This window comes from Ascaphus truei, chromosome 2 (genome assembly GCF_040206685.1).
Source record: "Ascaphus truei isolate aAscTru1 chromosome 2, aAscTru1.hap1, whole genome shotgun sequence".
NCBI lineage: Eukaryota > Metazoa > Chordata > Amphibia > Anura > Ascaphidae > Ascaphus > Ascaphus truei.
In genome coordinates, this window is record NC_134484.1 from 476766957 (window position 1) to 476792620 (window position 25664).

At 48.0% G+C, this 25664-nt stretch overlaps 1 protein-coding gene across 5 annotated transcripts; it reads left to right on the forward strand.

The window, feature by feature from the left end:
- Window positions 1-432: 432 nt before the first annotated feature.
- LOC142488008 (uncharacterized) lies at window positions 433-24915 on the forward strand. 5 transcript variants are annotated; one of them, XM_075588315.1, is made up of 6 exons: window positions 433-720; window positions 7515-7660; window positions 10475-10588; window positions 11532-11645; window positions 12784-12897; window positions 23178-24915. In XM_075588315.1, exons 2-6 carry the CDS (start codon window positions 7645-7647, stop codon window positions 24356-24358), a joined length of 1539 nt encoding a protein of 512 aa, XP_075444430.1. In that variant the 5' UTR covers window positions 433-720; window positions 7515-7644; the 3' UTR covers window positions 24359-24915. The 5 variants fall into 5 exon arrangements, with proteins under 5 accessions (XP_075444430.1, XP_075444431.1, XP_075444433.1 ...); XM_075588316.1 differs by having other exon boundaries at window positions 7535-7660; XM_075588317.1 differs by lacking the exon at window positions 433-720 and having other exon boundaries at window positions 7403-7660; window positions 11541-11645.
- Window positions 24916-25664: the final 749 nt, after the last annotated feature.

Below are 25664 nucleotides of genomic sequence, written 5' to 3' on the forward strand. Positions count from 1 at the left end.
GGCACAGAGTATATCACCAGATGGCACTACGCACACGGGCACAGAGTATATCACCAGATGGCACTACGCACACGGGCACAGAGTATATCACCAGATGGCACTACACACACGGGCACAGAGTATATCACCAGACCTCAATGCACACACAGCACAGGGTATATCACCAGTCCTCACTACACACGCGGGCACAGAGTATATCACCAGACCACACTATATACGGTGGGAGATGGGGGTGAGATTGTCACTATGTTTCTCACCAGCCCACAGCCAGCACCACGTGCAGCTCTCACCAGGGGGCGCTCACCGCACCATGCTTGGGAGCCCACCAGGGGTCACTGTTCCATATAACCTCAGGAGGAGCTGGTTAGAGGCGCTCTGGCCTCCCCTCTTCCCTCTCTATGGTCCCTCTGCTGCAGCCGGATGTCCTGGTGTGTGAGGTTTGATTCCGGCAGGAAACACTGATCCTGAGCACAGACTGTCCCACATCCTGAGGGGGGAATCCAGGTCACTCCCACAGGGAAGGACTGAGAGATCACAGGGGCTCCCCCCACCCTCCATAGGAAGTACACACACAGTGAGGGGGGGATAAAGTGCACATCTCAGGCACTGAGGGGGGGACACACTGAGGAATAGGCTCTGAAGCCTCTAAGTCCATTTTCCTGTGTCCCCCTCACATTGCCCACCCCCTGCTGCACAGAGATCTTCAGCCTGTGTTATTGGGTAAGTGCTTTCCTCCTCCTCCCTTCCCCTCCCTTGTGTGACCTGTGCACATTATCCCAGTGCTGCTCTGAGCTTCCTTACACACAGGAGCCTGAGAGGCTGAGCCTCTGATAGTGAGGGGGAGCCTCTGGCACTGGGGGGGTTACTCCTCCTGTATCACAGGGACTGGGAGATAATGGGGGTTATTTTACATTGGGAATTAACATTAGGAATCAGTGAGGATAAGATTGGGAAAGTTATTAAATAGAGTTAGAAAGTAATTGGATTGAGGGAGTATTGGTTGGAGTTTAACTCCTTCATTACCACAGGGGCCAGCATCATGTGTGTGTTATGGGCTATAGCTTCTCTGTGTGAGGCTGACCCGTTTGCCCGGGGACAGTCCTGGTCTGACAGTATGTTCTGATGTCCCAAATATCTGCTGCATTCTCATGTCCTAGTTTTAAATCATGTGTCTGGGACACTGGGGAGATAGGGAGGGTCTGTGCAGAGGAGGAGGGTGAGGTCTGTGCAGAGCTGGAGATGTAGAAGTGAGACACAGAGCCCTCTTCCCTCCCCCAATCTGCAGTGCAGAAATACAGCTGAGGGAGAGCAGGGTGACCCCAGGCACAGAGGTGGGTGCTGTGTCTGGGTCTCTGTGTATGCGCCGCCATATAGAAACCCAAGCATGTGGTGCCTCACGTCTGTATTATGCTTGTAATATAGTGCGCGCGGGGCTCGTTTGTAGAGGGTAAGTGGTGACGCGCGTGGACTATGATGTCACAGCGCTAGGCCGTGCTTTGATTGGTTCATAGCATCACGTGGCACGGTGACAGCGCGAAATACAATTCTCTTGTTCGTTCTTTGGTCTGCCGCGTCACCGCTCGCGGCCGTGCGCGATTCTCGACTGTAACAACGTCAGCCTCCCACCGTCAGTTGTAATTGGTGATAGAATTACCGGTGCTCCTATGAATGGATGATATCCTGCAGCATACCCAGGAACGCAAGAAATCGCACAGCACTGACGGATTTGCTCAACTCTAATTTATTGATGCAAGGAACACAACGTTTCGACCATGCGGTCTCCCCCACGCACCTCATGCGTGCCCTCCGCGCACCTCATGCGCGCCCCCACGCGCGCACACCTTATGCGCGCCGCGCATGCACATGCTCCCCCTGCGGCTTTATGCACTACCCTTCCTTTTGTAACGCTAAACCAAATAACTTGAGACCACACATAATGTTGGAAAAGGTCACAGATTTATTTTAACATCCTATGTTAAAACCTACCAGCCTGCCCGCCAGCCCAGGATGCTCCATGCGAATGGGGGTGGGGGAGATCCTTGCCCAGCGGCCACACTCCCTCCCCCCCGCCCAAAGCACTGCAAAATGGGAGTGGGAGATCCTTATCAGCCGATGTTGGGCTGCATTCCCTGCCCCTCCCACCCCTAGGGTCAGTTTAGGCTCAGCCCTAAAGCTGGCGCCCAGCCTTTTACCAGCGTTGATTGGGCATAGCCCGGCCCTAAAGCTGGCGCCTCCAGCCTGCTGAGCTGTTCTAGGGGCTTCAGCTGAAAGGCAGACCCTAAAGTCCACACCCGTTCTGAGCTTGGCAGCCGCGGCAGCTCTGCCACCCGGAGGCTCCTCTGCCGTGCACTGGCTCCTCTGGGCCCGACACCCACCCAAAGCTGCGACCTCTGACCTTAATTCTTCTGGCAAAAATCCCCTTGATGTTACTTAGGAACACCTCCAAACCCTTTGGCGATAGATGCACGCCATCCCTTCTGGGCCAGCTACCGTCCATCTCTCTGTGCTTAAGAGTTTTATCGCCGCAAGAGAGGATGAATTTGCCCATGGCCTCATATTACCTTCTACCTAGCTTTCTCTTCCCGATCCCTTTCCTCGGCCCCTTCCAAATCCGCTTTGGAATTATTTCGGACCAGTTGCCTATAACTTTCACTCCACAGCGCCCTCAAGCGGACGCATTCCTGTTGTAACTCATAAATCACCTCCAGTGTTTTGGTGTTGGCTAGGTGGTTCCCCCCCGAGGTGTAGCAAAATAACACCCGGTTTCACCTGAAATTCTGCTAGCGCCATGTCCAGAGCCGGTTGCAGGTCAACCAAGCACATTCCTTTCTTCCCAAGCCAACGCAAATACATCTTCTCCTCCGTAAAACCGAGCTGCTGGCCGCATCTGCTGATCCTTCGCCCGTTCGTGCGCCAATGAATGAAGGAATGACTCCTGATCTCTACTTCTAGGGTTCTTGCGCAGCTACCTACTGAGAGGGAGAAACATGTTCATATTCTTGCGTCTGCTCATTGCTGTGCCATTTAGCCCTGATGTAACCCCTATAGGCACTGGACTTCCACCTCGCCAGCTTCTTTATTTGCTCCGGCGTACAGCAGTTCTTAGCTGCCGCTGTATCGATGCCGATTCTGAAGGAATGGGTGCCAAATACACTAGGACCCATCCCCCCCAGCAGCAAGGCACCGCCCACAAATGCTTTGAAACTGGTACCTTGCAAGTGGCGTTGCGTCCTGATGGATGAGGAAATTGCCCCCTACTTTTGGCCTATACCTTGCGTAGCACTTAATCAACGCCACTGGGCACACTTTCATTACGGTTCCCCGTGAGCTGTACCCACGCTCCCCTTCCCGCTTGGTCGGATTTAGACCTGTGAATCTTGCATGCCCCTGACATAGCATTGATAATCACGTTCGCGTGAAACAAACCCACACCCTGGCTTGCTTTAGATGCTGCCACTAGATCGCCGACCCTGTAGGCGCAAAAGAAAGCCACAGCAAATGAACAGTTTCCCTTGCGCTGCATTGAAACATACCTCTTTTGCTGCCATAATCAATCCCTCAAGCCTGTCTGGCGTCACCGGCTCTATACCGTCAGTTCTCCTGGCTTCGCCCCTATTCCAGCCTATGAGGATTCTCCTTACTATGAAATCCTTAGTTATGTCCTTGCGGTTGGGGAGCTTCCAGAAGAAAGCCAAACCTGCCAACATGGCCCCAACACTGGCCAGCCTCGCCCCAGCTGTCTTCTGAGCCTGTAGGAAACGCCTGTAGGAAATGATCCGCGCGCTGCTACCTCGCTTACCCTCACTCTGTCCTTTTCCTTTAATACTAGCCATGTGTGCCAAGCCCGGAGGTAGGTTTTCCAGGTGCGAGGGGCTAGTGACTTCTGGACCAGGTCCATTAGTTCAATATCCCTATCTGCCAAAGGCGACGAGGGCACGTTAGACCTATGGCACTTTGCCGCTGGCGCTGCTCGCCTAAACACTGTCCAATTGAGCCGTGATAATGTGTCCGCTATCACGTTTAATCTCCCCGGGACATGCTTGGCTTTAATGTTGATGTTGCTGCGCATGCAAAGCAGCACCAGCCCCTGGAAGAGCCGGATCACTGGGCTTGATGTTGCAGAGAGGCTGTTTACTGCTCCCACCACCCCCAGGTTGTCGGACCAGAATATGATGTGTTTGTTACTGAGCTCCTTAGCCCAAAGCTCTACCGCCACTATGATGGGGAAAAGCTCCAGGTTAAGCCTGTGTCTAACCGTGCCTGGGACCATGGTTATGCTCACCATTCCCCTTCGAGGTAAGCGCCGACGCCTAGCGACCCCGCCGCGTATGTGACCAGCTCTAGCTCATGGTTACTACTGCCCCCTTCTATTCAAGCTTTTTGCCATTAAAGTCCTGGAGGAAAGCTTCCCAGACACCCAGGTCGGCTCTAAGTTCCCTAGCGACCCTGATGCGGTGCAGCGGACGGGATACCCCCGCCGTCGACTTCTCTAATCTCCTGCTGAAAATTCTGCCCCTACATGGGGGGGGGGGGAGGGGGGGTTGCCCTTTTTTATACCAGGACATGGTGGTCATCTGGTCTCTCATAACCCAGGACTCGGAAATCCCACAGTTCATATACAGGTTACAAGCATATATACATATTAAATATATTCCTTTAATAAAATACACTTTTACACTGTACCTTGTGCTAAAATTGTCTAAGTCCGCCTTTAGAATAAGATATACTCTCTACCCTTACTAGCCTTATCCCTGTCACACTGTAGAAACCTGACTTTACATTTGGCACACAAATAAAAACTTCACAGCTTTATCACATAGCTGGGGTACCCCGTGAACCCCTATACCCGGGTCAGGGTAACTTGGGCATGATCTGGGCATCCCCCTTTATACTAGGGACCCCTGTACCATCCTGGGGATACCTAGATCCCCTATGCCCCTTTTTACCTTTCCCGTTTGTGCTGAAACAGGGAATCCTGGCGGTGAGTCGCAAAAACGTTTCCAGGGTAGGATTTTGACCGGAACGCTGTGCTTCGACGTATCCGGGAATCTTACCTGATTTCCAGGTACATCTTTAGGGTATCCAGTAACTCGGAAAACCCGCTACATAGCCAAAATCTGGCAAGACTTTCCCTGCAAAACCCACCCTGAAACTCCTAACCTAGCAACCTCTGCTTGCTGGCACTCCTGGGAAGGCAAAAACACAAACATTCTTTATTGTCGCATAATTTACACACAGTCACAGTAATGCATATACGACAGCCAGGTCCAAGAACTGACACTCTAGGACCCTAAAACATGGATCAGGGGTAACCAAGTAGGCTTAACCTTTCTTATTGAGCCTGGTTAACCGCTCACCGTCACAATTACCCACTTCTCACCGTATCAAATAGGAAAGTGAGCCAATTTTATTAAAGTGAAGAAAACCAACGTTTTGGCTGGACACAGCAGCCTTCATCAAAATGGGGCCCTCGCCTTGTTCTGTGGAATTGCAGGATATTCCTGCCTGGTACAAAGGCGCTGAATGTGAGAAACTGGAGCTGATTGAGAAGGAAGAAAAGAATGAGGGTGTGAGGGATCAAACCCCCTATTTAATATGGTTAGAAGTGGGGACAGGTGAGGGGAAGTCACTGCACTGGTTCCTCTGCATTACTGTCACGTGTGCTCACCACAAACAGGACTAGACCGCGGGGCTGAGGTGGGGACAACCACAACCCTACAACCACAGAGCAAGGTCCGGAGTGCGGAGTCAGTCGTGTAGCCAGGTCAGGAGAGTTCGGGTATGTCGTGGTACTTGCCGTGGGCCGGGGTTGGAGAGAGGAGAGCAGTCCGTATCGGTAAGCCGTGGTCGAGGAGAGAGCGGGGGTCCAATAACAAGCCGAAGTCCAGGGGTAGAGAAGAGACAGGTCCAGGTACGAGCAGGGGTCACAACACGGTTCAGGCAAGAAACACAGAAACAGACAAGATCCAGGAAGTAGCAAGCACATAAACAAGGGTTTATGCTCAGCAATGTGCAGAGAGACAGACAAGACATAATTAGGCAGGGAAGGCCAATCAGGAACCAGCAGCTGATGACCTCACATATAAGACACTAGCCGATAGGATGATGCTGGATTGGCTGCAGGAGTAACAGAGCTGATGCTGCTAGACTTGGTTGCCGCGCGCGTGCATGAGAAGCCCGGCGCGTTGTGAGAGATAGTAGAGGCTGTGGTGATGCGGCGGGAACGCGCCTCCACGGATGGAGCATCGCGTTTGTGCGCACATACAGATAGCGGTCCGTGAGCGCCAGAGGTACCTCCGCGTGACGTGTGCTGGGGGCGGAGCCTAGCAGCAATCCTGACAATTACCCACTTCTCGCCGTATGAAATAGGAAAGTGAGACTGTGTCAGTATGGAACAAAAAGAGATACGGCGCCTAATAAGTCCAATTAGGAATAGTCATTGATGTCCAGTGGAAGTGATTCAAGTCCCAAAGTGATCCGCTGTCTCTTAATCTTGGGGTGACCTGATCAGACTTTGTTCATGGGATTTGAAACATGGAATAAAAAGAGAGATGATTAGTGCAACGCTGTTATGAATATTCACACAGACATGAATTCACAGACTTACTAACAAGACAGACAAACACAAACACAAAAGCAAAGCTAATAGTAAAAAGTAGTTTAATATAACTAGATTGAGTAAAATGCTGGACAAAAACGGGAACGCCAATCCAGTTGGGTAAAACCTGAGTGACACTCACAGGACGGCAGACGGTTACTGACATAAGACGGTAAGATGGCAGCTCCACGTGTAGAGAGTCCTCAGAATGCCAAGAACGCCGTGTGCTCCTCTGTGTATCCTGGTTCGTACCGGAAGTGACGTCTCCGATGTATGCCGGGACCGGTAGTGACGTCACCGGACGTGACGTCAAGGCCTGGCAAACCCGTCCGACGAAGCTGAAGGAAGCGGCGATATTCACTCCTCTTGTCCTCCACAACGAGCTGCAATACTCAGCAGTAAACCTGCTTGTCCTGCTTGTCCCTTACTGTCCAGCAAAAATAAAAGATAGCCCTATGCGTTTCGTGTGTCTAAGCACACTTCCTCAGGGGATATGTGTCAGTATGGAGCAAAACTGCTGGACCTGACAGAGTATCGGGAGCATTTGTCAAAGTCTCACTCATGTACTGTATCTGCTCTTTATTCATACTATAGAACGGTCCAGTATGTGACTATGTTACACTGAGAGGACATTGCTGGTCTTGTGGCTGTTTATCTCCGACTCTATGCGGTTTGTTTTACTAGATGGTTATGTTGTGACACAACCATTGATGTATTTTGCAGTGTTTGACATGAAGTTACTGTTTGAGGAGGGACCATAACTTTTTTGGGGTTTTTTTTTTTTGGTGCCCCTGTCTTCTCCGACTCTTTTGGGGATAATAATCTTAGGTTTGAAAGCTCATATATACAAAATTGTGTATATTTGTCCAAAAAAACAGGTCATTCCTATTCTGTTTTCTCTTTTATACAAGCACAGCTGTCATCCAATAAATATAGATCAAGGAACCTCTGCCAGCACCTCCAGAGCAGCACTGCCCACTGCCAGCACCTCCAGAGCAGCACTGCCCACTGCCAGCACCTCCAGAGCAGCACTGCCCACTGCCAGCATGGATCCACACTTAAGTGAGTAGAGGAGATATTTTGGTGTCTTTGAGATCTGCGAGGTGGGAATATCTGATTATTTTGCCATTACACTCAACTCCAAGTCATTTTCTGCCAGAAGTGCTAGTAATAAATTTCTTTACAAGAGGTATTATACCAATGAAGCCCTCTTTCTGACACTCTAAAGAGACTACGGGTACCGCACACACCTGTGGCTCCAGGAGATCTGAGCCTCCGCTAGCTGGGAGCCTGAGGTAACACTTATTTAGCGCAGCGCCTCCACTTACCCAGGATCCCCATCATGTAAGATTCCCCTGGGCAAGAAACATAACAACACACATGCTTGAACTGGGTTTACTGTAACGCAATAATAACCTTATCACTTAGCACTTGCAACCATACATAACACACACTAATAACTGGCAATGTCCTTATAACGTTAGTGGCTCGGCCACGCTCCTAATGAGTAATGTCTCTATCCCGTCACCGCGTGCCCCACACCGTGTCCATATACTAAATAGTTATCTAGGCTCAGTCCTTTGGCCACTCCACTTAGTGTCCCCAAAGAGTGTTCCCTAAGGTGGGATCAGCGCCTGTTGACCGGTGTTGGTGCACTTGTAGTAAATACCTTCCGGTCACTGCGGTGACCGGTAACAGCTTCAAAAAGGATCCGTCGATCCAACGCTTTGCTTCCTGATGTCACGATGCTCAGCTACCTGGTCCCAGATGACTGCGGCAACCGCAACTCTGTACTTTGTCCCTTAAGATATACAGTAATGGGAAACGTCGCTACCACTATAGGGCGTCCCTGCAGCAACTTTACTCTACTGTGGCTCAGGGATACTCTTAGGGTCCTGCGGGGAAGATCTGTCCTATGCAGGTGGGTCACGGACCCCCTGCACCCACACTACCTCTTCCTTCGCCCTCCGGTTCCCCTCTGCCTAGCGTGGTCTCTCCCTCACGCTTCCCTTTCCTCCTCCCGCAATTCCAACCCCCTGATTGGTTCCCAGACGTCAGGTGACTGTGTTAGAGCTCATGGGAGTTGTAGTCCGCCAACGGAGCCTTTTCCTTATTGGCCCGTCGTTCGCGCGCTTGCATTGCGCATGCGCGACCTCTCTGCTCTGCCAGTGCCCTCTGAATGTTGTGCAATAAACATGGCGGCGCCCTATACTATCGGGCCGCCGCGGAACCTTACCACTCTCTCCGGGCACGCACTGCAACAGCATAAGGTGCCTGACACACACACCCCTACATTCTCCCCCTCGCAGAATCCAACGTCCCCGCTTGGGAACGTACTGTAACCATAACATATCTACATTTCCGTACACCTTACTCTGTATGCTCTACATGAGATTATACATTTCACTGAACATGCCAATTACAGATCTCACTTTATGGCGAGCCCACTGCTGAGCCTCATAATGGGGTGCCCCGAATTGATCATAAGCCATCCTCATTGGAGGTTGCATCTGCGAAGCTGTTCTTCGGTTACTTCCTCGGGAGAGGAGCAAGTTTCATTTGACATTTCAAACTCTGCTCTTTACCCGTAGCTCCTTCGGGAGATGCCCCCGCGGTCGGAAGGCCCCTTTGAGAGGTTCCTTCCATAGGATTCTCAGAGGTGGCATTTATTACAGTCTCTGGGCCATCCTCTGTACTATCAGCTTCTCCATCAAGTGAAACAGTGGCCATTTCCAAGTCATTGTCCCCTACTTGAGGTATAGGAAGGAGATGGTTCCTATGCCATACCTTTACCCGGCCTTCGGAGTCCTTGATGCGGTATACCGGGAGGCCAGGCATCTGAGATTCCACTTTATACACCCCATCTCTCCACCGATCGGCCAGTTTGTGCTTCCCGGGGATGCCCAGGTTACGGAGGAGAACTGCATCCTCCGGGCGAATTTCTTTATGCCGCACCTTGTGATCGTATCTCCTTTTGTTACTCGCATTTAATTGCGCCGCCGCCTTTTCAGCCAATTTGTAGGCCTGGTGCAAGCTGTTTTGTAACCTTTGTACATATCGAAAATGCGTCCTGTTGGATACCCCATCGGTAGATATCCGTAGTCGCACATCCACGTGCAGTCTAGCTTTTCGTCCAAACATCAAGAAGTACGGCGTATACCCTGTAGACTCATGTCGGGTACAGTTATAGGCATGCACCAACGTCTCTACATGCTTGCTCCATTCAGTCTTCTGAGCGCCTTTCAATGTGCCCAGCATGTCAAGTAGCATTCGGTTGAAACGCTCGGGCATGGCATCCCCTTCCGTATGGTACGGGGTAGTCCGGGACTTGGTGATGTTCAACAACTTCAATAGTTCCCGAATGAGAGTACTCTCAAAATCCCTGCCCTGATCAGAATGCAGTTGGTTCGGCAATCCGTAGTGAAGAAAGTATCTCTCCCATAACACCTTAGCCACTGTCACTGGTAGGAAAAGCTTGAGCATATCTCGTACAGGGCACTTACACTACCTCTTCCTTTGCCCTCCGGTTCCCCTCTGCTAGCGTGGTCTCTCCCCCACGCTTCCCTTTCCTGCCTCCCGAGAATCCAGCCCTCCTATTGGCTCCCTGGCGTCAGGTGACTGCTAAGGCTCCTGGAAGTTGTAGTTACTGGCTAAGCCTATACCTTATTGGCCAGCCGTTCGCGCGCTTTCTCTGCGCATGCGCGACCTCTCTCCACTCTGACCTCGCTCCCCACTATTGCGCAACACTACATTTGGGAACTTGCTGCAGCAAAGGGAACATATAACACATCCCTACACCAATACCAGGAGGTGATATCACAAGAAGCGCCCCCACTCCCAGCTTTACATGATGGATTTCCCTTTTCTTATTGCCAGGTTTCCCAGTGGTTGTACTGGAGAGTTTAGATATTAAGTCAGAGAAAGAAGAGGCGAACACTGAGGAATATCTGATCACAATAAAGAGTGAAACTGTTCCATTTCCTGTCTCTGGTGAGTACCTTCCCCCCTTTGTCTGCACAAAGGGATGTTATCTTGTTACACGGAGCATGGTCACATTTAGCGAGTATTCATGGTTAATTGCCTCTCATAGGAAGTCCACAGGCCTGCTGGGTGTTCTGGGACAAGCCACATGCAGCAGAGTTAGAAGTGCAATATGGCTCTCAAACACATATAAAGGTTGGAAATGCAGAGTTATGGGTATCTGACCATCAATAGATGCGATAAAACGCATTTGGAAAAACATAATCAAGGGAACCTTCCCCTGTCTGACCATTATATTCTGCCTGTTCATGTATGGATGTGAAACTGAGACCCTAACTGCGAAGATAATTCAGAAGCTTCAGACCGCTATAAGAAATAAGGTGAGATGTATGCTGGGTATTACCCAGAGAGACCGGGAAAGAATGGGTGAGTTCAAACACAAACAAAACTCTGTCCCTTTATCACATGGTGAAAATGTAAAATAACTAATGCACCTGTATGCGAATGACAGAATGTTATATACACACAGCCCTAGCCTCTCTGACCTTGGACACACACTTTAATCTTATTTTTCTAGACTTGAATACATGATTTTTCAAAACAAACTGACAAAACTGTAACGATGGTATTTGAGACTAAAGCTACATTTCTAAAACTACCAAAAGATCTACAGATCAGATCCAACTCTAACACCGTTCTATCCCCTGTCATTAGTTGTTGTTATTATACAGAGTACACTATGTTCTGTTTTTATCTCTCCTGTGCGCTTTAGTTCTGATTTTATTCCTTTATGTCTTTTCTCTTCGGGTGGGAGACTCAACCAGCTGCAGGGAGAGATTTATTATCATAGGACACTGTTGTTAGTTATCTACTTGGTTACTGTTTAATATTTGTGTAGTTCTGTATATTTTTCCCAGCTTTACATGATGGATTTTCCTTTCCTTATTGCCATGTTTCCCAGTGGTTGTACCGGAGAGCTTAGAGATTAAGTCAGAGAAAGAAGAGCCAGAAACTGAGGAACATCTAACCCCAATAAAGGAAGAAATAGATGCATTTCCTGTTTGTGGTAAGTGCCCTTACATCCTCATTTGTCTTTATTCAGTGTAACCCTGTTTCCTCCCTCCCCCCCAATCTCATGTCGGGTACCCTAGGGTAAATGGTGTACTTGTTAGGTAAGGTATAGTGTGGTGCGCCTGCTGCCTTACAGGACTCCTGAGTCTCCCGCGGTGGTATGGGGGATATCATCAGGACTGGCTTTCGAGGTATGGCTCAGTCATACTCACTATTGGTACAGCGCCTCTATCTCTCCCAGATCCCCAGTAGGAGTCTCTGAAAGAGAACCTCTGGGTGCAGCTTCTCCCTGAAGGACTCCAGGCTCAGGCGAGAAGAGTTCTTTATCAAAGATATACTTTATTTCCTTAAGTACTGGCAGACTGCCCATCATGCAGCCGGTCTCTCAGCCGCTCATCATACAGGTTGTCACCCGAAGGAAGTCCCTGGACACCACTCCTAGTCAGGGCCCTCGAAGATGTCCTTGTTCTTCCCTTACTCCCTGATGGAGTAAGAGGAATAGTCTCCCACACCACCCCCAGGGGAAGGGCCACAAAACCTGCCCGCGCCCTGGCAGTTTGCTAGGATAGATTCACCTCTCTCAAGGGGGAGAGGAACTCACTAAATACAGGAAATGCTATGCAATAAGTAGCTCCAATAGGCACACCCCTGTGTCACTGTAATTGGACACGTAGCCTGATGACACTACCTTCACTGTCTTACTGCACAGCACATGTGTGTGGAGGAATACCACATGATTACTCCTGGCACCCTGCCCTTACCAGGGATTATTGCACAGGAGGAGAAAGAACTATAACCCCAAAACTACACAGGGTTACACTAGTAGGTTTAAAAAATGGACTGAAATTACTGCAATATTTTGGGAAATAATATTAAACGACAATATAGAATTACATGATTTGTCAAAATTTATATGTAGAATATTGTTATTGAGGTTTGAACATTGTTAGCTCAAATGTTTTCAGCACCCAGGGGTAAAAACTCCCTCAGCAGTCAAAGGGTTAATAAAATAAAATCAATCACTTCACCCCTCCCCCATAAGAATCAGTATAGAGTATTTGTGTATACTGATATCACAAGAAGCGCCCCCACTCCCAGCTTTACATGATGGATTTCCCTTTTCTTGTTGCCAGGTTTCCCAGTGGTTGTGCTGGAGAGGTTAGAGATTAAGTCGGAGAAAGAAGAGCCGAACACTGAGGAACATCTGACCCCAATTAAGAGTGAAACTGTTCCATTTCCTGTCTCTGGTGAGTACCTTTTCACCTTTGTCTGCACAAAGGGATATTATCTTGTTACAAGGCACATGGTCACATTTAGTGAATATTCATGGTTAATTGCCTCTCATAGGAAGTCCCCAGGCCTGCAGGGTGTTCTGGGACAAGCCACGTGCAGCAGAGTTAGAAGTGCAATATGGCTCTCAAACACGTATAAAGGTTGGAAATGCAGAGTTATGGGTATCTGACCGTCAATAGATGCGATAAAACGCATTTGGAAAAACAAATTCAAGAGACCCTTCCCCTGTCTGACCAGTGTATTCTGCCTGTGCTCATGTATGGGTGTGAAACTGAGACCCTAACTGCGAAGATATTTATTATAGCGGTCTGAAGCTTCTGAATTAAGGTGAGATGTATGCTGGGTATTACCCAGAGAGACCGGGAAAGAATGGATGAGTTCAAACACAAACAAAACTCTGTCCCTTTACACATGGGAGAAAATGTAAAATAACTGTGGGCCGGACATGTCACACACAGAAATTACTGTCCTCTGGCCAATATGGATCCAAAAGATATTAAAGGCCAAGACAATGACCAAAAGCTGTGGGTGTGTGTGTGTGTACGTGTGTGTGTGTACGTGTGTGTGTGTGTTTGTACACACGTGTACGTGTGTGTGTGTGTTTGTACACACGTGTACGTGTGTGTGTGTGTGTGTGTGTGTGTGTGTGTGTGTGTGTGTGTGTGTGTGTGTGTTATAGGATGGCTGCTATCTGGACCTGGTTTTAACTAAATCTGAATCAAATAGGACAACAGGACATTTTAATTTTTTTACTGAAGTAAATACACTGTTACTAGCTGATATACCCTGCATTGCTTGGGATGTAATGTTCCTGCTCCACTCTCTGTCTCCCTTCTCCCCCCTCTCTCCCCTCCCCCCCTCTATCTCTCTCTTCCCCTGTCTCCACCCTCTCTCTTTGTCCCCCGTTCACACCAATCTGTTTCTTCCCACCCTTTACAGCTCCCCCCCCCCCCTTTACTGCTTCATGCAGTGTGTCTGTGTGTTTGGGCGCGTCGGGCAGTATGTGTGTGCTCGCGGCAGTCGGTGTGTGTCAGTCAGTGTGTGTGTCAGTCAGTGTGTGTGTCAGTCAGTGTGTGTGTCAGTCAGTCTGTGTGTCAGTCAGTCTGTGTGTCAGTCAGTGTGTGTGTGCGCGCGGCAGTCGGTGTGTGTGTGTGTGGCAGTCAGTATGGTGTTGCTCCCCCCTCTCTCTTGAGTCCCTGTTCTTCCCCCCCCCCCCCCCGGCAGAGGTGCGGAGGAAGGGTGAGACGGGGAGGCTGTGTTTGTCCTGAGTCTTCAGAGCTGCAGATTGGGGGGGGGGGGTGCTACCCGCTCGCATGACCACTGGCTTCTTCTTCCCCTCCCCACCCGGCGCTAATACGGGGCACGCGGTGTGAGAAGAGCCGAGTGTGCGGGCGGAAGGCAGCGGCGTGATATGAGAGGCGGCGGCCGGTGGCGTGCCGCCGAGGAGTGGGTGCCCGTTAGCGGTGCCTGCGGCGCAGGTGAGGCTTGGACTTGCTGTGACCGGGGAGGGGGGAGAGGGAGAGAGGTGAGGCGGTGGCACCGAGGAGTGAGGGTAGCGGTGGCGCCGTGGTTAGCGGTGTGAGGGGGGGAACGAGAGAGGGGAGCGAGAGAGGGATAAGAGGAGGACCGTGGTTAGCATTGTCATGGTTGTGGTCCTGCCAAGCGAGCTTCCAACTCCAAGTGAGGCCAAGAGGTGCACGCAATGTGAGGGGGGTACGCCCTGCTGTGACATTCAGGCCAATGAGCTGTGGCCGTCCGTGGGCACAGCTCACATAGGGGGAACAAATACACACACAAACATTTTTTTCAGTCTTGTATATATAGATATCACTGTTCACAATTAAATTACAAGTTATTTAGTTGTTATTCTTATTTGTTAATTAACTTTACATTGTACGCCTAACTTTACTGTCCATTCAATTCACACACCAGTCCACGGACTAGTGACTCCGCCACATCCGTGCTGCCACTAGTTATTAATAATAATATACAATCTTATTAGGGTACACTCCTCTAAATATAACTCCCATTGTAATTGGGTTGGTGCACGCTTGTAGAACTGCCTGGTTACACGCTTGTAGAACTGCCTAGTTACACGCTTGTAGAACTGCCTGGTTACACGCTTGTAGAACTGCCTGGTTACACGCTTGTAGAACTGCCTGGTTACACGCTTGTAGAACTGCCTGGTTACACGCTTGTAGAACTGCCTGGTTACACGCTTGTAGAACTGCCTGGTTACACGCTTGTAGAACTGCCTGGTTACACGCTTGTAGAACTGCCTGGTTACACGCTTGTAGAACTGCCTGGTTACACGCTTGTAGAACTGCCTGCTGGCTGTACAGTTGTTTTGTTATAGTTATAGCCAGGGCTCGACAAGTGCACGCGCCCGCTCACCACGGGCGTGTGCATTTTGGCCGTTGTTGAGAGCTTACCTGTGGCGGCGACCCCCCGGCGTCTCCCGGCCATCTCTGCCTTGCTCTGTGAATTAATCTTTTTCTCCTGCAGCTCCAGTCGAAATGGCTGCACGGCGTTAAATGACGCTGCGTTGCCATGGCAACGTGACGTCGACCATGGCAACGCTGCGTCATTTGACGTCACGCGCCCATTTTACCTGCTGCTGCAGGGGGAAAATATAAATTTGAAGGGGAGAAGACAGGAGAAGGCCGCACTATGCCATCAGGACCCTGCTGCAGGTAAGTGTGGTGGGGGAGAGAGGGAGTGTTTTTTTGGAGGGTGAGTGACTTTTGATGGGGGGAGGGAGGGAGAGTGAGTTTTTGCCCAGTGTGTCAGGCCCTGGTTATAGCCATTAACCAGGTCAAACACTTCTTGCATTTACTTAATAAAACCTGCAGTACTATTTAACTGTGACTGACTGAACTGACCCCTGTCTGTGTGTGTCCAGTGCCTGTCCTCTCGCCTGGTCTCAGTAGCCCTGTTTTTGCTTAATCTAGTGTGTGTGTGTGTGTGTGTGTGTGTGTGTGTGTGTGTGTGTGTGTGTTTACCACAACTAGTAATATAATTATAAAGTAGATGTATTTGATTCCAACTAGTGGAGCGGCTGGCTTGGGGTAGTGACTGGTAGGTGTGTGGGCGGGGACGGAGGAGAACTGTGTGCTAGTGCCAGGCAAGTAATTAGGGCTTGTGTATGTATGTACAGATGTAGCATCTTGTATCTATCAGCAGCCATAGAGCATGTGCTGGTGTGCAAAGCATTGATCGCACTGCGACACAGTGCATAGCAGTCGTAATGGCCCATCAGGATTAACACTGCGGGGGTCCCTGCATCTGAATGGGACTCATGCTGTGTGAATCCTACAGGGCTGCTCCTGTCATACACAGCCCCCTTATTTCAGGGGCTCAAATGTAATTGGACAAATTAACACAATCATAAATAAAATATTCATTTTTAATACTTTGTCGAGAATCCTTTGCAGGCAATAACTGCTTGAAGTCTGGAACGCATGGACATCACCAAAACCTGTTTTTTCTCCTTTGTGATGCTTTGCCAGGCCTTTACTGCAGCTGTCTTCAGTTGTTTGTTCGTGGGTCTTTCTGCCTTAAGTTTTGTCTTCAGCAAGTGAAATGTGTGCTTGATCGGGTTGAGATCAGGTGATTGACTCGGCCATTGCAGAATATTCCACTTCTTAGCCTTAAACTCCTGGGTTGCTTTTGCGGTATGTTTTGGGTCAATGTCCATCTGTAAAGTGAAGCGCCGTCCAATCAACTTCGCTGAATTTGGCAGAATCTGAGCAGACAATATATCCCTATACACTTCAGAATTCATCCGGCTGCTTCTGTCACATCATCAATAAACACTAGTGACCTACTGCCATTGAAAGCCATGCATGCCCATGCCATCAAACGGCCTCCACCGTGTTTTACAGATGAAGTGGTGTGCTTCGGATCATGAGCCGTTCCAAGCCTTCACCATACTTTTTTCTTCCCATCATTCTGGTACAGGTTGTTCTTAGTTTCATTTGTCCAAAGAATGCTGTTCCAGAATTGGGCTGCCTTTTTTAGATATTGTTTGGCAAAGTCTAATCTGTCCTTTCTATTCTTGAGGCTTATGAATCGTTTGCACATTGTGGTGAACCCTCTGTATTTGCTCTCGTGAAGTCTTCTCTTTATGGTAGACTTGGATAATGATATGCCTACCTCCTTGAGAGTGTTCTTCACTTGGCTGGATGTTGTGAAGGGATTTTTCTTTACCATGGAAAGGATCCTACGATCATCCACCACTGTTGTCTTCCGTGGATGTCCAGGCCTTTTTGTGTTACAGAGCTCACCAGTGCGTTCTTTTTTTCTCAGAATGTACCAAACTGTTGATTTGGCCACTCCTAATGTTCCTGCTACCTCTCTGATAGATTTTTTTTTTTTTTTTTTTTTGCAGCCTAAGGATGCCCTGTTTCACTTGCATTGTGAGCTCCTTTGACCGCATGTTGTAGGTTCACAGCAACAGCTTCAAAATGTGGATGCCACGCCTGGAATCAACTACAGACCTTTTACCTGCTTAATTGATGGTGAAATAATGAAGGAACAGCCCACACCTGTCCATGAAACAGCTTTTGAGTCAATTGTCCAATTACTTTTGGTCCCTTGAAAAAGAGGGGGCTACATATTAAAGAGACTCTCACATGGGGGGCGTGCCGATGACGTCATCCGGGACGGAAGGGTAAGAGGAGAGCTCCTGAGACCCTCACGGATAAACTTAATTTTAAGCAGATTTACCCCGGAATTTAAGACCCCAAATTACACTGATCAGACCCCTGAATACACAAGGATGTCCCATAAAGCAAAAAAACAAAACGGACAGGGAGTCTCAAAGTATTTTACCCCGTCTAAACAGAGATTCGACACGGGCACAAAAAAACAAGATGGCGCCTCCCCGCCCGGAGCACGAGGGTCACGCCCACAGCAACAGACCGAGATCGCCCTGCCGAAATGCTGGTCACAGAGTAGGGGATCACTAAGTCATATCTGTAGGCACTCCACAGTAAACTATACCGATCCCTGCAGGCCGACCTGAGAGAAGCGGTCGATGAGTTAAAACTGGACATATAAGGCCTCACCAAACGAACCACGACATTGGAGGCCAGGCTGGAGGAGGCCCTAACAAACCAGAAAGAAGCTGATGAGGAAATAGCCCGGCTGGGTGCAGAGGTGAGCTCCCTGAGGGATGGTCTCGAGGACCAAGAGAACCGGGACCGCCGCCAGAACATCAGGATACGCGGCATCCCTGAAGCGGTCCTCCCTAGCCACCTCCGAGAATACCTCAAAGATTTCTTTACAACCATGTGTGATGACCTGGAGGAGAGGGAGCTGGAAATTGATAGGGCTCATCGCGCCCTAGGCCCGAGGTCGGATGACACCAACAGGAGAAGGGACATGATCGTCCGCCTACATAGCTATACGGCCAAAGAGAAGATCGTGAGCGCCTGCCGTGAGAAGGACCCTATACAGTTCCAGGAAGAACCCCTCCAAGTCTTTAATGACTTGTCAAAAACAACGATCATCCGACGCAAGGGACTGCGCCCTCTAACTCTATTGTTACGTGATAACGGAGTAAAATATAAATGGGGGATCCCTTTTAAACTGACCATACATCACAAAGGGAAATTCTACACTATACGATACCCTGAAGACATGACTCCACTGGCCCGAGCTCTTGGACTAACTCCCCCTGCTTCCTGGGCTGCCGAAGAACACCACCCCCAGAGCCAGAAGCCTGAAGACCCCCCTGTGCGAGCATCGGAGAGACTCGCGGGGCAGAAGCAGACGAAACCGAAGTAACAGCCCCGGAGAAGCGCTACATCCCCGCAGACTTGGAGGTGCCGGCCGCTTCCGCCTAGCTTTGGACTGCATCCCCCTGCGGTAAGAAAACCCCTGGAGGTACTCACCTAAGACGGACTTACCGCAACCCAGAGGGATACTGCGACGTGGGCTACAATACACCAACACCGGCAGACAGCAAGACTCCCGCGAGAACGCGACCCCCCCCCCCCCCCCCCCCTCCCCCTTTTTTTTTTTTTTTTACCGGAGCGCCTTACCTTCCCGCGACTGAGGGAGGGAGGCCACTTTGCCCCCTGATTCCGACGCCTGGGATTCGGGTTGGGTATGTGGCTTGTTGCTGTGACAGCGACGCGATCACGTGTCACACATGGCCCGTGGAATACACGGAAACAGCTGCCTCTCTCCCGAACTCTGAACCCCCCGGGACCCAGGCTGAGGGACATCCATCAGACGGGTCTGTAACCTAGAGTAGTAAAACACAAAAGCGCACCAAGGGTCAAGATTTAATAAAACAATGTAGTAAAATAACAAGTAAAAACTTACATATAAGAATATATAAGTCCAGTAGAGCAGTGCATGGGCAGCAGTCCTGGTGGAATCCTAGGTGTAGGGGGCAGGTGCTGAGGCTTACGGATCAGTCCCGCGCGCTGGGGCTGGTTTGCTCGGCACCACGTTGTTGTAACTTCTGGGTTGCGGCTTCTCGCAGGACCCGTTTATGGTAGCCCACCACGATCGCCGGTTCTCCAGCATGAAATTCACTCAGGCAGACCGAAAGAGTCTCTAGCTGTTTGTAGGAGTGCTGGGGCTTATTCCACCAATTGACTGTATACCGATAGCACTGTGTGAGCTCCGCAACGCGTTTCACATGATACTGTGCTTCATCAGGCAGTGCTTCACCCCCTAAAACACCTTATCAGATAATAACCGCAAAGGTAATTAAGGGGTTAAGCCACACTGGCCCGATAATCTTGGATTAATCCCTTTTCTCCAGATTTTACACCAAATGATCACTGTAATTTGCTCGCTCATACTAGAGAAGATTGTGCCATACTGTATATACACTAAGCAGTCTTGTACCATGAGAAATCTTGCAGTGCTAGAAGTCACCTTCCAGCTCCTTCATGTAAATCTCCTGTATGGTGTCTTCCAGCTCCGCATACACAGGTGTGTGTGTATATATATTTTTTTTTGCATAGCCTCACCAAGGTATCCGCTGCTTTACAGAATTAGCAAGACAATACAGGGAGTTAATATACAAAGTTTCACAAGTGCATTACACTGGAGGTTAAACAATGGGGACTAGAGAATCCCTGACCTACAGAGATTACAATCTAAATGGAATAAAGGGAGATTTACAGAATACAATAAGAGTAAGTGCAATATAAAACAAAGTCAGGGAAGACGAAAGTGCATCAGAAGTGCAAGGACTAGCCAGGGGCCCAAACTAAGCAATTAATTGAAGAGATGAGATTTCAGGCATTGCTTGAAGATTGGTAGGGATGTGGATTGGTGAAGGCTGAGGTGGAGGGAGTTGCACAGCAAGGAGACAGGTTTTAGATGTGAGAGTACTGTAGAGACATATGGAACAGAGAGGAGACAGCCCTAAGCAGAGCTAGAAGGGGTATAGAAGGAGGTGAGAGCTAAGATGTAAGATGGGAAAGTAGAATCTCGTTCTCTCTACTGTATATTCTACTAAGTACACAGTGTTTGATGGGGAGAAACTTAAAGGATCTCATGAGAAGAGGACTAGAGACAGACCAAAAATTTAGTGAGAGAATTCTAGTAACGGCATTTTGAATAGTTTGTAGAGTATGGCATTTGGGAGATGGGAAGGCCAGAGAGGAGAACGTTTCCATAGTTGGAAGATGAGGGTATGCAGGAGAGTTTTAGGAGAGGGCAGACTGTGGAAACATTGCAGAGGGAAAATCTGCCAGATTTATCAACAGCCTGAATGTGAGAGGAGAAGGAAAGAGAGGAGTCAAATATTACACCAAGGGTGCTTGGGAAATAATATGAATAGTATTTGTGACTGACAAAATATGACACAAAATGGAGCAGTTTAGTTTATGTGGGTCTTACGGCAGAAGATTACATGGGCAGTGTAGTCACTGCATCACTTAGATTGTAAGCTCTCCAGGGCAGGGATTTCCATTCATATTGTCTGATTGTGTTTGTTGCACTTATTGTATTATAATTCCCTGTACTGTATTGTTTCTGCTGTAAAGCGCTGAGTACACTGTGGCGTTATATAAAGACATACATGGGCAATTCCCTGTATGGTTTAGTTTATATTATTATTTTACTTTTTTTAAATGGTTATTTTATTGGGTAGTTGATATTATTAACGCACTAATATGATAAGGCACTCCTGGTCTAACTTTACATCTCATGGACATTTTCAATGTTAATAATCTTTTGGAAGATAGTACATGTACCCTTAAATAATGAAGGGACTCCTCTTCCTTAATGTTACTTTTATGTCTAAAGCACTTATTCCCATGATCTGTTATTTATATTATCTGTTATTTATTTGATTACCACATGTATTACTACTGTGAAGCGCTATGTACACTAATGGCGCTATATAAATAAAGACATACAATACAATATAGTAATGAATACAAGTTATATATGTATCAAAATTATTTCACTTGAGAGCTGCTATAAATAAATTTCAAGTCTTCGGGGACTGTAACGAAAATGGGCTAATCAGCGCATTCATAAAGGCAGTATGCTCGGCTGGTTACCCCTATTTCGTATTGGGGATGAAGGGGATAATTTTATATGCACCATACATGTACTATTTTTCCCTCTGTCCCTTATGGTCCCCATTTTGCAGGACTGTATATGTCTGCGGTAATGTATTACATGGTATACAGGCATTACTGGGTTTTGGACACAAGATGTCGCTGCGAGCGCCAAACCGCAAGTTAATTGGAGGAGCGTGGCGCAGTCTCTTTGTTCCATTGAGAGGTATAGGTATCCATTACTGAGGCTGGAAATCGTAACCGCAAGGTCAATTGAATCAAAGGGTTGTGGTTTTCAGTCTCAAGTGGTTATCAGATACAATGTATCCCCGTCCCGGTTAGTAGCGTAACTTGCAAGGCAGCCGGCAATTGACATGGGAACTCAGTTAACCGCAAGTCAATTGACGCGAGAAGCCCATACCCCAGCATTGCCAGTCCAAGGAGAAGCCCCAACCCGGGAACGGTTAGCACTCTGAAATTTGGTGTGCAGCCCCAGAGTAACACCCCCCAAGCACACACACATTAAAATTATAAATTTGGGATAAGTAAAACATATATTTTTAATAAAGTGTATTTTTGGTTGCAGTTTTAAAAGTACATGCAGGGTACATTTTTTCTGTTTGCCTTTGATATGCAACTATTGACCAAATGCTTTTACATACATGAGCTGGGGGCACTTCCTTCTCAAACTTCATAGACCCCCCCCCCCCCCCCCCCGTTGAGGCAGCGCTTATGGGTCTAGGGAAGATTTGCAGTTGAAAGCCCCCAGAGCTGCAAAGTGTGAAATAGCCGGGATGGTTACTGAATGAGAGATCCTGGGCTAGTTCACACCTTGCGGGCAACTCCTAGCCTGGGAGACGCCAGGTAAAAAGGGGAGTACACATTTGTTAAGCAGCCAAGGTGTCCATGTCGCACAGGCGCTGTATTAACCGGAAATCCCTATAGTGCCCACTCTGCAAACTGTGGGTAAGTTGGGGATTGGTGAATGGGAAAATTCCCACGAGAGGGATTGGGTGGGTATGTTGGAGATGTTCTCAGACCCTATATACATGCCTCCCGAGCTATCTCTGTTGTCTTTCGTCTTTGTTCTACAATGTGAACGAATTTCCACTTTGCTTCTACAAGCGGATGAGAGCAGCAGCAACGATTCCTGAATGCAACGAGTTAATTACAACGGAACCAAGGACACAACTCTGCTTCAGGATTTCGTTAGTGCTGGGGGTTATCTAACGAACCTCAACGGACCAGAACGAACTTTGCAATATTCACGGACTTATTGGGTTGGCAAAGTGTGCCCCTTGCAACAGGACTGCATTTTAAAAGACAATATTCGGGTGCATTGTTTTACTTCTAGACATTCTATCCCGTTCTCTCCCTCAGTGTTTTGTCAAGTATATTCTAAGGTTGTCGTGCGTCTGTCTATTAAGGAAATAAATGTCAGTTTATTTTGCTCAACTTGTGTGCTCAATCTCGTACCCCAAAATATAAAATTGTTGATCAGGTCAGTCCTCCGTGACAGGGACCACCACCAAAGTCATTAGGGACCACAATTTTAAAACCCTGGGTACAAAGAAAATTAACAAAATAAAGTATTGGTAAAGTACGTTCTTCAGTTTTTTGGATTTGTAATTTGCTTTCAGTAATTTGATTTACAGATTGAAAACATTTGTTCTGTGTTTTTTGTTTACTTCTGTTAGAGAACGGCCTGAATGGGGAACAGAACTTGAGCTCTGATACATCCAGAAGCTGTCTGACTCCTCGCAGCCCAGAAGTGCCAAAAAACAATGATTCCTGCCACATTTTGGACACGTACAAGGAACCAGTGCCACACGATGGTGAATTTACAGACCGTGTACAGCACACAGCGGAAACGGACTCTAAATATGGGTCCAGCAAAAGGAATGAGAGGGATTTAAGAAGCTGTGGTGCTCAGCCTTTTCTCTGTTGTGAGTGTGGCAAAAGCTTCTCACTGAACAAGGACCTGCTCACACACGTTTGTGTCCCCAGTAGAGAGCAAACCTTTACATGTACAGATAGTGGGAGCAGTTTCTCACTGAAGGGGAAACTTCTTTCACAGCAGATTATTCAGACAGCAGTGACTCCTTTTACTTGTACAGTGTGTGGGAAACAGTTAAGTACTATGAATGCCCTCCTCAATCACCAGAGGATTATTCATTCAGGAGAGAAACCATTCACATGTACAGAGTGTGGGAAACAATTCAGTAAGAAGGGCAACCTCCTCATGCACCAGAGGACTCATACAGGGGAAAAACCATTCATATGTACAGAGTGTAGTAAAAGCTTTTCTCGGAAGGATAGCCTCCTCAAACATGTGTTGATTCATACAGGGGAGAAACCATTCACATGTACAGTGTGTGGGAAAAGCTTTTCTCGGAAGGATAGCCTCCTTAAACATGTGTTGATTCATACAGGGGAGAAACCATTCACATGTACAGAGTGTGGGAAACAATTCACTGCTCAGAGCAGCCTCGTCACACACCAGAGGATTCATACAGGGGAGGAACTATTCAAATGTACAAAGTGTCGGAAACAATTCCATGAAAAGAGCAACCTCCTCAGGCACCAGAGGATTCATACAGGAGAGAAACCATTCACATGTACATACTGTGAGAAACATTTTGGTTTTAAGGGCAGCCTCCTCTTGCACCAGAGGATTCATACAGGAGATAAACAATTCACCTGTACAGAGTGTAGTAAAAGCTTTTCTCGGAAGGCGCACCTCCTCCAACATGTGTTGATTCATACAGGGGAGAAACCATTCACATGTACAGAGTGTGGGAAAAGCTTTTCTCAAGAGATCCACCTCCTCAAACACCACAGGATACATACACTGGAGAAACCATGTCCATGTACATAGTGTGGGGAAAGCTTACACATGAGAGGATTCATACATGAGATAAAACATTTGATTGTTCAGAGGAGGATTGGGCAATATACCAGTAGCATAGTAATAAAAATGGCCGGTAACTCAATACTTACCATTCCTTATTAACATGGCATTCCTATCTGTGGCTGCAGAGTGGAGGTGGGTCTGAAAGAGAGGCGTTTGGGATAGGGACTGTGTCAGAGAGATGACTGAGTGTGGTTAAAGTAGAGACTGGAGCGGGTCTGGAAGCTCCATGACTTTCACATACTGTAGCTATAAGGAATCCTGCTGGTAATCTCACTCTCCCCCCTCCCCCCTTAATAACCCCATTCTCCCTTTCTTCTCCGCATCTCTCACCCATGCCTCTTGACCCCTCCTTCCCCATACCCATTAACCCACGCCTCCCCATGCCCTATTAGTGTACAGGAGAAGGGGGTAGGGGTGCAATTATAAATGGTGAAGAAAAGGCCTTAGTGGGAGTGTAGTTTTTGTGCAACATTTTTATTAAACAATGTTTCATTCTTAAAATTAAAATAATCTAAAATATATTTGCTTTTTCACAATTTATTAAAAATTAAATGCATTTGTAGAAGAAATGTTTTGCAATAAATTACCTTAAATATTTTGACGATATTTTGTTTTCTATTGGATGTTAATATCTTGATGAATATTTGTATCACGATAAATTACTTAATATTGTTGTATTGTATGTCTTTATTTATATAGCTATGAAAAGGAAGGATCCAGTGCTCCACGGATTTAGCAAAAGTTCAAATTTATTGCACCATACACAACGACCGTTTTTACCTTAGTAGGTCTTTCTCAAGGGAAAAGGCATAATGCTAAAGACAAAAACAAGAGTATATATACCCCCCACAATCACTAATAAAGTGATAAACACCAGACAGCTGAACAAATAGCAATCAGCACAAAGTTCAAATTGACAGTCTTATCTTTAGGCTTCAGATTGGCTGTAACATCATCCCTCGGCTGTTTCTTGAAATCCCCACTGCTGCTTCTGATCCTCATTGATTCTGGATGATACTGGAAGTGCGTCACGCGCATGCGCTGTCGTGCGTTCCACGCATCCATTTCCGCGTTCCAGCGTCGTCACTCCTCATCCGGTTTGGTCCTTCAGCCGAAATCCCGCGAGGTTACGGCCCTCCTTCACATCCTGGTATCTTTTGCATTTGCATGCCGATCTCCACAGGTCTGTCCAGCAGTGGGATTCAGCCGGTTCGCACCGGTTCGTGCAAACCTGTACCTAAATTTTCCTCAGTTCGCTGAACCGGTGCGA

What these genes read in the sequence shown, in the direction of transcription:
- LOC142488008 (XM_075588315.1), top strand. An exon ending in TGTTCCATTTCCTGTCTCTG is followed by an intron (nt 10,589 to 11,531) that starts GTGAGTACCTTC and finishes CCTTATTGCCAT; the next exon opens with GTTTCCCAGTGGTTGTACCG. An exon ending in AGATGCATTTCCTGTTTGTG is followed by an intron (nt 11,646 to 12,783) that starts GTAAGTGCCCTT and finishes TCTTGTTGCCAG; the next exon opens with GTTTCCCAGTGGTTGTGCTG.